The sequence below is a fragment of the Lytechinus pictus genome, chromosome 2, assembly GCF_037042905.1.
Source record: "Lytechinus pictus isolate F3 Inbred chromosome 2, Lp3.0, whole genome shotgun sequence".
Taxonomy (NCBI): Eukaryota; Metazoa; Echinodermata; class Echinoidea; order Temnopleuroida; family Toxopneustidae; genus Lytechinus; species Lytechinus pictus.
The window spans coordinates 28,870,272-28,883,391 of NC_087246.1; the positions used below are offsets into that span (position 1 = coordinate 28,870,272).

The window sequence follows — 13,120 nt, forward strand, 5'->3', positions numbered from 1 at the left end:
AAAATGATTCTTCATATATTGAGAAGTTGGATATTTGATATTATTTGTTAACAAAATGCATCGAAAATGGAATGCTTGATTTTAAAAATGTTATATGACACGGAGATAGATCCTTGTCATTTGATTGGTTGTTTGATATCGATCATTCAGCCCATTTTACAATGACGTTATCAACCATGCAATTTTGGATCCATACGATTTTGTCCATTGCACGCACGCACCGAGACTGCAGGCACCATCAGTAAAACCACTCATGTTTGCAGGGCGCTTGTTGTATGTACTCGACAATCAACAGACCGAGCTCGCACTAAAAAGAATATATTTTTAGGTGTCATATGAACCAAATAATGAATGTTATTTTCATTTGTGCGCTGGACAGAAAGATGAAATGAATGATCTATTGGACTCATAAACATTCAAATTTGTATACTTGATGTCAAGAGATTGAATGAAAGCAGAAAACAGCTTGCCACAATTCAATGGATTCACAATACGGTGCGCCATCAATCAGTTGCTGCGGACAGGCCAGTTTCTAACATTGGGGTCGACATCGTGCGCAGGCAGCGCACAGTGCTAGTGTGACTGTGATGCTTCAAAAATAAAAAAAACGTTTTGCAAAAGCGGAGGAAGAATTCACGGAGAACGGTCTAAAATTTGTATTAATATGCAGCGTGAAATTTCTCTTCGGCCACCTCCTGGACCCTGGTAAACAGCATAATCGCCTGCATGCGCTGCACTAGCGCACTCAACATAGGTGTCGACTTTTTCCCATGAAGCATTGCGAATTTGGGCCTGTCCACTGTAACCAATATGTGGCGCTCCGTATTGTCAATCACTCAATCCATTAAATTACAGTACATTTACATGTATGTCGGCTTATGCTTGTTAAATGTCTGGGTGTGACAGCCTAATACCGATATATATTCTTCTCATGGGTGTATAAACAGAGAGGAAATAATATATCAAGTCCATTTCCTTCTCCCTTTCTCCTGACATGACATTATAATGGTTTTAAGGAGAAACTTTAGAAAATTGCTTCCACTTTCATAAAGCTTAAAGGGGAATCCAGCCTTGGTCATAAAATGTTGTGTTGGGAAGGAGAAAAATAAATTAAACAGAATGGTGACAGTTTGAAAGAAATCGGACAAGCAATAAGAAAGTTATAGCTGTTTTAAAATTGAGATCACTAATACTATGTAGATTTCAAATTGGCAACTGGGGAAGTAAATTATGACAAGGGGCAAGGACAACTTTCCCATAGGCCATATACTTTATTATCAGGGATTTGTGGTTTTCTCCTAAGTACCCATTCCCCTGGGGCAGTAATCTGCATATAATCCAGGTAGTATATTGTTTTATGTCCTCATGAAAGAAAAATATAATTTGAAATAAAACTTTTAGGAAAAATGACATTTTAGCCATAATATGTATTGGAGTACATGAAAGAGTAGTCCTTGCCTTACATCACTATGACATCCCATATGCGGCCAATTTGAAGTGTCCATGGGTATAGTGATTACCAAGATTAACAACTTTTAAAAATTCATATCTTTCTTGTTGTTTGTCCAATATTGTTCAAACTTTCACCTATCAACTTGTCTGATTTTTCTTTTCCTAATAAAAACAAGTTTTCATTTGGGTTGGATTTCCCTTTAAGTGTTTAAGATTTTGCATTATTCCTTTGCTTCATTTACACTGTGGCTTATATTCATTTTGTATTCATTTTGTAGCAGAAGCATGAAACTCTATTTTGTGGTGATACTCACAATAAACTTTCCAGTAGCCAGTAGCTGTAAGTTTGATTGAAAGAGAAACATGTTTTTTCCAGCCTGACAAGCTTTCTTTATTTCAATTCAATTGTTAAGCCTCCTTTCAGTATCATAAGTGGATAAATTTATATGTTTAAAGGCTACCGCACACCTTACGATTGGTCTGCGACTCGATTTCAGAATGAAATGTAGTAGAATTTGATGCTAATATTGAGACTTGGAATATCTTACTGTGTAATGTTCTAAATCATCATACGAATACCTATGTTCAAATCTGTGACTATGCTATCATCCTTCTTAGAATAAAAGCGAATTTAATATCTAGTCGTAATGACGTCATAGTAGTCGTACGATTGGCTACGATTTGAAACTAATTTAGCCTTTACTCCAAAATAAAGGCTTGCAATCTTTCAAAATGGTTTATTAGTATTCTTTCAATTAATTTTAACCTCAAATAAAATGATATGTTCCATTCACATTTTCAGAAAATGAGAAAAATGTGATTTGTTCCAAAATCGGATCGCGAACAGTCGTAAGGTGTGAGGTGGCCTTAGGATTAACTGTGAGAGCAAAGGACGGACTATGATTTTAAACAACTATATATATGTTTCTATTTTAAGTATTGAAAACAATGCGGATACCTACATGTACAGTGGTTTTCGCCGCTGGGAAGGAAATGAAGTCACTGTTTAGATTGTTTCACTCTACCAAAACAAACTGAGGGATTTTTCTGATGTGTGCCAGCAGTAGTTTTTATGACAGTCTACAAAGGATGTGATGACTGGCTGCATGTCAAGAGCATGTATTATTTTGAAAATGGAAGTTTAACAGATGATGCACTGTGGGATATGTACATGTAACAATGGACCATTTCTGTAGGGTTCGCCAACAGCACAGCATCATCCTCCGCTGAAATTTCCATGTTTTGTTTATAGAGAGAACTAATGAATTAGTTCGAATTTTCCTGATTTGCTGTAAAACAGAAGTGGATTAACTCTTGCCTCAAAGATTCTACTTTCATCAATCTGAAAAAAACGCACAGTTGAAATATAAATACCATCGTGGCTACAAAAAGATTGTTTTAAGCATTGAATGATAATTTATTTTGTATCAACCATGCGTTGTGCTGATATTTATTTCCGAAGCCAATCCCATGACCCGAGCATTGGGTCAAAAGCTATGAATGCTTCTTCATGCAACTGGGTTGAAACGTAAGTATAATCTAAGCGAATGACATTTAAAATTTTTCATTTTCTGTTAAATTTGTTAGTACTTTGTTTTCAATAAGGCCTTCCACTTCAGTTAATTGATGAGTACAATATTTTCCCATTTGTACGGATTCTTTTCAGACGCAGTAACTATCCTGGAGTATGTAGTCCTACCTCGCCGTTGTCAAGGACTCAGTCCTACCGTATCTCTAAGAATCAGAGGATATTCAGACCGGCAGATCTTATCAAGGGAGAAATCCTCGGACAAGGGTTCTTTGGAAAAGCTGTCAAGGTGAGTTCTGTTCTGAAATCTGTGATTCATGTAGGCTTTGTACAGGGATCACCTAGATCCAGTAGGCATTGGGAACCAGGGCCGGTATTAAATCCTAAGTTTTGATTTTGTAAGTATTTTACTTATCATTTTACTTGGCTAAGCAAAATACTAAAACTCGTATTCAGATCACCTCTAATTAATTTACTTTATTAAGCTAAATTTAAGCAAAATACTTCAAAACGTCACGTCATGAAGTTTGAGCCCAATAACACGCATGTTTGAATCCATCTGTGCACAGAATGTATGACTGCGCGATTCACGTTTGTAAACTGCACGCAAGCCAGACTTAAGTCTAATAGACTGCTGACTTAGATTTAAAGCAAAATACCGTCCCTGTTGACTACCACTGCAGGATTTGTACATGGATCACCAAATTCGGTAGGCATTAGGAACTTGTTGACTACTAAATTCTGCAATTCCCATAGGCTTTGTACAGGGATCACCAACTCCTGTAGGTATTAGGAACCTGTTGACTACTAAATTCTGCAATTCCTGTAGGTTTTGTATATTGAGGATCGCACAGTTTCAGTAGGGATTAGGAACCCGTTGACTACTGAATTCTGTGTATCCTTAGGCTTTGTACAGGGATCACCAAGTTCCAATAGACAATAGGTTCAGGAACTTTCTGATGATGCTATTCCCAAGCCAATGGTATTAGGGTCAATAATGAGCAGTAATAAACATAGTATTTGACTGATCCTGGTTTTGAGATGATGATGATAGTTTATCAAATACTGGTAAAAAGGGTACAAATCACTATCTTAACACCCAATAATATGGCAAGTCCCCCCAAGTCTGCGCAGTCCCCCTTGTCTGCGCATACGCGTATCTGCGCAATTCTAGTGAAAGAAGATACGCAACAACCACAGACTTTACGCATGCAATTCATAGAAAGTTATTTATTTAAAAATCTGACTCAAAATGGTGGGAAAATAATGAATTACGGGCATTTCATGTGAAGGCCTCAAAATGCAGCCTTTTTCATCAAAATCCCTGAATCGCGTGCAAAGTGAATGGGTGCGCAGACTAGTAATAAGTAATAATGCCCTGACTAATATCTTTTATGTTTTCCAGGTAACTCATCGGTATACTGGTGAAGTAATGGTTATCAAAGAGCTCCTAAGATACAGTGAGGCTGCACAAAGAGACTTCCTCAAAGAGGTGAGTCGTTGGTTTACACTTGTAACATATACATTTTTCTTGTCCTTTCATTCTTTACATTACTTCATACTGTTATTCCATGTACTGTGTCTTGGTGTAATTGTCACTGTACTCAACTTTCCCTTTCACTATCAAATGGAAAAAAGATTCCTGTGATGTTACATTCTGTTTTCATTCTGCTACTGGGTATAGTTTTGGGAGGAAATATTTGTTGTTTCCAAATAGGAAATTAAGACAGATATTATTTCATATTGAGGTCTTTGTGGTATTATCATGAATCCATGTCTTCTTTTCTTATTTATTATCATTTTTGTTGTCTTCCTTTCAATAAACACGTAATGAAACGGGAACATCATTTAACAATAGGCATTTGGATCGTAAACTCATATCTCATTTGATATTGACCACTTTCATTCTCATATTTCATTTTCAAGATTGTGTATAATGTAGCAGGAAGCACGTAGCATGTGGAGAAAAAAAATATTACGTGGGTGAAATGTCATTTGATATTGTTCTGGAGATCATCTACACTATTTTCGTGGGAAGTCCAATGTTTGACAAAGTTCATTGAAATATTGTCTTTAAGTAGACTCTGAGAAAAGTGTGTCAATTGTATTGCCTTATCTCTAATTCTATGTATGAAATAAAGCATCTTATCAACTGCTCGATCAAGGATCTTTATAAAAATTGGTATATACTTGAGGGAAATACCCATTTCAATCAATGGTAAAAAAAGAGTAGTGGTCATTGTGGTTTTTCTTTCTTTTTTGTAACATCCTTTAATTTCTTTAATTTTCATTCACATTGAAATGTTTGTCTTTCTATTCATATAAGTAAATAATTTGTATGTATATTTTTTCTGAATGTGTCCATCAGGTCAAGGTCTTAAGGAGTTTAGATCATTACCATGTTCTCAAGTTCATAGGTGTCCTTTACAGAGACAAGAAGCTCAACCTTGTTACTGGTGAGACTTAAAGAAAGTCATTTTATAATCCATTAAATAAATGTCACATATAGTAATACTTACCTACTACTACAAATGATCCTAAAATACATAATTAACAAGATCTAACAATTGTGGATAATTTCGGGGGCAGTTGTATCGGACCACTACGGACCTATCATATTGTGAGAAAGTTAATTATAAAAAGTACCAAATATCACACAACTACAAGCTTTCTGTGAAACTTAGTTTTCGGTTAAGTTAGTTTTCGGTTAAGTAAGTTTCCAAAAGTCTGTGCCTCGGTTTTAGCAGGAATGCTGTTGTAAAAGCGCTATGCGTCTTTCCATAGCAGCTTTCCTGCATTCCCCGTTGTTATGCCCATGGTGAAATGTGAGAATTACACAATGTACAATTTAGTGTTCCTTGAACTTTCTCTAATAACTGTATTACATACAGTTTTTTGTCTCACCTGCATAGCAGAGTGAGACTATAGGCGCCGCTTTTCCGACGGCGGCGGCGACGGCGGCGGCGACGGCGACGGCGGCGGCGACGGCGGCGGCGGCGTCAACACCAAATCTTAACCTGAGGTTAAGTTTTTGAAATGACAGCATAACTTAGAAAGTATATGGACCTAGTTCATGAAACTTGGCCATAAGGTTAATCAAGTATTACTGAACATCCTGCCTGAGTTTCATGTCACATGACCAAGGTCAAAGGTCATTTAGGGTCAATGAACTTAGACCATGTTGGGGGAATCAACATCAAAATCTTAACCTAAGGTTAAGTTTTTGAAATGTCATCATAACTTAGAAAATATATGGACCTAGTTCATGAAACTTATACATAAGGTTAATCAAGTATCACTGAACATCCTGCATGAGTTTCACATCACATGACCAAGGTCAAAGGTCATTTAGGGTCAATGAACTTTGGCCGAATTGGGGGTATCTGTTGAATTACCATCATAACTTTGAAAGTTTATGGATCTGATTCATGAAACTTGTACATAATAGTAATCAAGTATTACTGAACATCCTGTGCAAGTTTCAGGTCACATGATCAAGGTCAAAGGTCATTTAGGGTCAATGAACTTTGGCCAAATTGGGGTATTTGTTGAATTACAGCCATAAATTTGAAAGTGTGTTGGTCTAGTTCATAAAACTTGGACATAATAGTAATCAAGTATCACTGAACATCCTGTGCGAGTTTCAGGTCACATGATCAAGGTCAAAGGTCATGTAAGGTCAAAGAACTTTGGCCACGTTGGGGGTATTTGTTGAATTGCCATCATATCTCTATAAGTGTATTGGTCTAGTTCATAAAACGTGGAAATAAGAGTAACCAAGTATCACTGAACATCTTGTGCGAGTTATAGTAGTTTTCAAAATCAGCACTGCTGCTATATTGAATCGCGTGATGCAGGTGAGACGGCCAGAGGCATTCCACTTGTCTTAATTTTATTTATTTATTTATTCTATTTTTAATTTATTTATTTTTTCATTTTTTATTCATTATTTTTTTTTTTTGGGGGGGGGGAGAGGGGGGCTAAGCTACCTTATCAATACATCCCTGCTTCTAAATATTACTTATTCACCTGATTGTTGAATTCACACGAGTTGAAACAATATTTTAAAGCCAAAATATGTGTCATTTGCCTCTTCTAAGTCGAATTTCTCCTTAGTTGAACAGGTTTCTGTGGTCCCATAATAATAACTTTGTAGGGAAAGTTACCTGCATCACATATCTGTTAATGTATCTGTTAATTGCCTCTTTAGAGTTCATTGGAGGAGGAGCGCTAGAAAACATTATCTCTGATCTGGTAAGTTTAGATTCAATTTCATTACTTTAAAGAAAAGATGAAATCAATTTGATAACCTTTTATTGGTCTTAAAATTGATTTTCGGCTCCTGATGATCACCTCAAGTGTCTCATTTTACCAATTGACTCAATTAATGAAAATCAATCTTAACTACGGAAAGCCAGTGACACCCACTTGATCTACCAGCAGATGGCCGAACACCATCATGGCTAAAGTCATTAATTCGGGCCAACCATCACTTGGCCTTATAAAGACTTGTTCTAACTATAATAGAGTCAAATGCCCAAAATGGTCCCATTTCCACTTATCTATTTATGATTTGCACTTATATAGTTCATGTAATTATATATGATAATTGCTGTTGGACCAAGTGGATATTAGATGAAATGGGTTTGATCCTCTCTCTTCTTTGTCTATTTTTCTATTAAGCGCATAGAGACGCCCATGGGTAGTGATATGCGCTATATAAGCAACGTCAATGTGCTAAATGGCAAATAAACCAATGTTTTTTGTTTGTTTTTTAATAGTAGGTGAACTGGTTAGAGATAAACTCAGAACTAGGGTAGACCAAGTGGCTCACTGCCTGTAGAAGAGCATAGTGATTGGTCATATCAATGATGCATATGCGAAAACCTTTGTGCTCAGACCCATAATCTACCTTTAATAGTTGACTTATGAATTGAGTTTAATAAAATGGCCCTGGAAATGTACGCAAATATATATTCTCCTTTCTACTTTGTGTAAGTTTTACAGCTCATGATTATGGGTTAATTCAGCTGATAGAATTACACGTCATCTAGTAGTTCCGGTGGGTGTTTCATAAAGCTGTTCGTAAGTTAAGAGTGACTTTAAGAACGACTGGTGATCCTTTCTTGTGGTAAATGGTATATTCATTGGTGATGGTTTAGCGCATAAGAAAGGTTCACCAGTCATTCTTAAAGTCGCTCTTATCTTACGAACAGCTTTATGAAACGGCCACCAGTAATAATAATAATCATCATCATTATTTCTGTATAGTCCAAATTTTAATGAAGTATCTGAGCGCTAAATAGAAGATACATGGGTAGAATGAGAAGTAACATGAATACAGTGATTTTATTATTGGCACCTATAAATACCACAAAAACAAAATCAGATTAATAGAACTACCTGTGTAATGCACCATGAACCTGGAAAATTCAAGGATTATCTTTGGAAGAGGATTGCCTAACAGGCTTAAATAGATCAAGAACATTCTTCCATATTTTATTTAAAGGACAAGTCTACCCCAACCAAAAGTTGAGTTGAATAAATAGAGAAAAATCCAACAAGCTTAACAGTGAAAGTTTCATCAAAATCGGATGTAAAGGAAGAAAGTTATAACATTTTAAAGTTTTGCTTAATTTCACAAAACAGTTATATGCACATCCTGGTCGATATGCAAATGAGGAGACCAATGTCACCCACGCACTATTTCTTTTGTATATTATTATATGAAATATTCTAATTTTCTCCTCATTATCAATTGAAACAAAGAGTAATTCCTCCCTGAACATGTGGAATTAGCAATGTTTAATACTATATGTTTCAGTCATGTTGGTCCTTATTGTCAAATCTAAAAAATGAAATATTGTATAATTCAAACAATAAAAAACAAAATAAATATTGAGGGAGAGACATCATCGACTGTCTCATCTGCATGTCACCGAGTTGTGCATATAACCATTTGTGAAAAATAAGCAAAACTTTAAAATGTCATAAATTTCTTATTTTACATCCGATTTTGATGAAATTTCAAGCATTTTGCTAGTTTGATTTTTCATTTTATTCAAATCAACTTTTTCTGAAGGGACTGCCTGTTGAAATGTCCTGTACCCATATGATGTTGATTCTTAATTTTGAGACTTGGCTTTATGTGCATTGTGTTATTTGACCAGTGAATTTCATCATTTCATTCCAATAATGATTTTATATTCATGACAAATTTGATTTTATTGTGCAGGAGAAACCTTTCCCATGGCTGCAAAGAATAAATGCTGCAAGAGACATTGCTTCAGGAATGGTGCGTATTTTCTGGGTATCACTGATAATTTTTTTTTTATAGTCCATGACATATTCTATGAAACATTGCGAGTGGCTTACGTATATGGTCATTTTCACAATATATGGTGTAACTCTGAAATTTCAATGTTTTTATCTGTAGCAGTCTCATAAAGCCACATAATTTAAAGATGCTTTGGCATATGAGTAACCTCAATGAGTGCTACCTCGGGTAGCATAGACATCTTCACTCATTACTTCGTTTAATTTTGGCAGGCATATAAGTACCCTAAGTTGCACCTTTTTTGTGTACATAAAATACATAGACTTTTTTTGGAATGCCCTTTCTTATTTCTGGAATGTTGATGATTACTTTTGTTATGCAGAATGTGAAGTTAGATGTTCAATGAAAAATACCAGATAGGTTTTTAGTGTGACTGCTTCTTTATTTCTGAGAACGGGGTGGTCCAATTTGTTGTTTCGGAGGCTTCATTTTCCGTTAACAATAGCTAACAAACTTTGTATTCCGAGCATTGGTTTTCAAAAAATAAAATTCTGCTCCCTAGGACCTTTATGCAACATTTGAAGTATTAATATATTAGTAATATTTCCTGGACATGTTCATTGTAAAAATATTGGATATTACTTTAATATGCATGTATATGTTACAGAAACTGTTGGACTATTAACATCATTGAAGTCTCCAAAACATACACTGTTGTTACCTAAAGGCATACAAAAAATAATTGTCAACCAACTTTCTGCATTGAACTTAACATATAATTCTGGATTTTTTTACAATTGGATTTAACATAATAATAAACAAGTGTTAAAATTGAAATAAGCTGTTAGCTATATGATGGAAAACGCAATATGTTAACATGATTGAAGTCTCCGAAACACTCTGGGAACCCTAGCAACGCCACTGAAACACAAGTTTCAGTATTTCATCACTTTGTTTATGCATCATGAATATTCTTTTCTGTATGAGATGTACTTCTATTACTGTATTCCCTTTAAAGCTGAACAATTACCTATCTTGGCACCAAGGCATTGAAATATGATGTCTTTGTGCAGTAGTTAACATTCGTGAATTACATTTTCCCATTCACGAGACATTAGTTTGTTTGATTTTGTTTACATTCAGTCTTATACTGATATGCCATTTGAAAAAAGATAGATTTGTAAAAGTAATCAACTTAAATAAGGGACTTTCATAGTGCTAACATGACTGAAGTCTCCGAAACACATATTTTTGTTAACTGAAGCCTCCGAAACACACTTGGGAGAAATTTCCAACTTTCTTATTTGGTATCTGATTTCCATGGGATTTGTGTTAGTAATAAACCTTCATGGAGAAGTAAATGTACAATAATTTTTGCTTTCCTCTTCCTCTTGGAAGACATGTAATTTTAAACACTTTGTTGTCAAAATCAAAATTTGTGATAAATTTCAAAAACTCATAGAAATTTTTAGAAAACTAATAAACTTTGACTCCAAAACTTTTAAAAACCTCAAAGAACATTTAATTTGTGAATGAAAAAGTGCAAATGAAAATGTTTTCCACGAAAAAATTTGTAATTTTGGTAATGAAATCAAAAGGCTGATTTTATTCAATTTTTCTCATTTTTCACAGTTGCACATAATTTTTTTGAGGTTTCTCAAGTAGATTAAGCTCCAGAACAGACAGAAATGAAGAATTTAGACATTTATTGACCTGTTTTTATTAGAAATGTTTAAGAAAGTCCATTTTGAAATTTTGATCTTGAATTTTGAAAGTTACACCCTTGACCGTGAAAAGGACCATATGTCATACTGCCATGCAACACCATGAGAGTTGCAGTAGTGTGCTTGCCGAAATCGATGTTCTGGGGGTATCTAAAATTAATGCCCTTTCATTAATTTGTGTTCTTATAGATCTAGGGAAATGAAGTATAAAATATCGTAAATCTCATGTGCTTGAATCTCTCTTCTTTTTTTTTTACTCTCATTTTCTGGTTATCTAGGAATGACGTGAAGTATTAAAATCAAGTCTAAAGCTTTTAATTTCATCACATTTTGTATGAAGGATGTTGCATGCACACTATATATTATCCCAAAGAGCACCCTATTCCTTGCTTGTCTGTTTATGATAGTATTTTCTTATGTTCTGTTTCACTCAGTCTTACCTTCATTCGATGGGGATAATCCACAGAGATCTCAACTCAAATAACTGCCTTGTAAGGGATGTAAGTATGAATATAGATCTTAACTCTTTTGATGCAGAGCCATATAATCATAAAAAATACATAACATTTATTAAGAGAGAATGCAGCAGTGATAAACATACCAATGTTGCCAATTTAGAATATGAATCATATAATAATTTTCCTTTTTTTTTAGAAGAAAAAAAAATTGGAGCATAGGGGAACTTAGAAAATATCAGAATTGATAAAGCTTTAAATATTTCCAAGTACATTCTTAGAATTACTATTATTTTTTTTAATGGGAATTTGAACTTTATGGAATTTGTGACCATCACAAACAAACTTGCTTATCATGGAAATAGCTTATTCTATACATATCTGCTGTCTGTTTAATAATGCTGAATTTAATGTTCTAGAGGTTTTTTTTATCCTGAAGCATTATTTTAAGGGCAATTTCTTGAATTATGTCCTGCCCTCCTCCCTATATGTGGGCACTTCCTGAAATGTTTGGTCTCTCTCCGTTTTAGATTTTAGAAAAGTTGTAATGCTCTCAATGTATAGTTTGTGAAGTAAAGTACATATGTACAAAAATATGGATGCTATTTCATTGAAATGACCTAAACTCATCTGCATCTCTTTTCAGGATGGCTCTGTAGTTGTGGCAGATTTTGGTCTTGCCAGGGTATTGATCGATGAGACTGACAGTCGATGTCCAAACTCATTGGGTCCCGGGAAGGCAAGACGCCAAGCAGCGGGTCGTAAGAAGCGTTATACCATGGTGGGTACAGCATACTGGATGGCCCCCGAGATGCTAAAAGGTATCATTCAGAATTCAGCTTTTATGCCCTGTTGTTTCAGCATTTCTCCCTTATGCAATTACTGGTTTGCAAAATTATATCTTGTAATATCAGTAATATTTATGCTTGAGAAAAGCAAAAAATTAGAAAAAAAAGAAGAGGACCATGTTTCCTTAAAACATTTTTACTGTTCATAGGATTCTGAATTGTCACAATATTCAATGCAATTGGCATTGGCATGTTCACAAATTGGTATTTAGTAATATTAGGAATCAAAAGCATGAAAGAAGTGACTAAATGATAAATATTATCATTTAGCATCACTTTCTTAGCTAATCGAGAGTGAATGCAAATGTGTCTTATTTCGGAGTTAGCATGAGATATTTGTATATCAGTATACCCTCTGCTGTTAACTCTAATGTCTATCCATTCAGCATTATTATGTGGTAGCTAGCTCTATGATTTGATGTCCCCACAGGTAATGACTACAATGAGAGGGTAGATGTGTTTTCCTTTGGAATCGTCATGGGTGAATTGATAGGGAGAGTGAATGCCTGCCCGGATGACTTGCCACGGAGGAACGACTTTGGACTGGATGAAGAGGCTTTCATGAAGAAATGTTGTCACAACTGTCCCAAGACGTTCCACCATATTATGCTCATGTGTGTTAGGATGGAATCGGATGAAAGGTTTGTAAAAAGAAGTTGTGGATTTTAGTTGTTTTCTTTTAAGTGCTCTTTTCTCAGTCATTGGCTAATGTTACTTTGTTGCTATTACATTATTTCCCATTACAAAGTAGTATTTTGATATGTACTGCAATTATTACACTGAACATCTGAGTCAGTTCAAAATCATCCACTAGATCCAATTAAAGCCTAAAGTCA

The 13,120-nt window shown here is 35.0% G+C and overlaps 1 protein-coding gene across 3 annotated transcripts in view; it reads left to right on the plus strand.

Annotated features, from left to right (window-relative positions):
• Positions 1 to 13,120, plus strand: part of LOC129254450 (LIM domain kinase 1-like) — a 54,002-nt gene that overhangs the window by 35,598 nt on the left and 5,284 nt on the right. For all 3 annotated transcript variants that reach the window (XM_064114933.1, XM_064114925.1, XM_054892916.2), the window contains 8 exons: positions 3,119 to 3,269; positions 4,386 to 4,472; positions 5,349 to 5,436; positions 7,191 to 7,234; positions 9,216 to 9,275; positions 11,416 to 11,481; positions 12,083 to 12,257; positions 12,715 to 12,925. In XM_064114933.1, the coding sequence (XP_063971003.1) occupies positions 3,119 to 3,269; positions 4,386 to 4,472; positions 5,349 to 5,436; positions 7,191 to 7,234; positions 9,216 to 9,275; positions 11,416 to 11,481; positions 12,083 to 12,257; positions 12,715 to 12,925 (882 nt within the window). The remainder of the gene's footprint in view (positions 1 to 3,118; positions 3,270 to 4,385; positions 4,473 to 5,348; positions 5,437 to 7,190; positions 7,235 to 9,215; positions 9,276 to 11,415; positions 11,482 to 12,082; positions 12,258 to 12,714; positions 12,926 to 13,120) is intronic.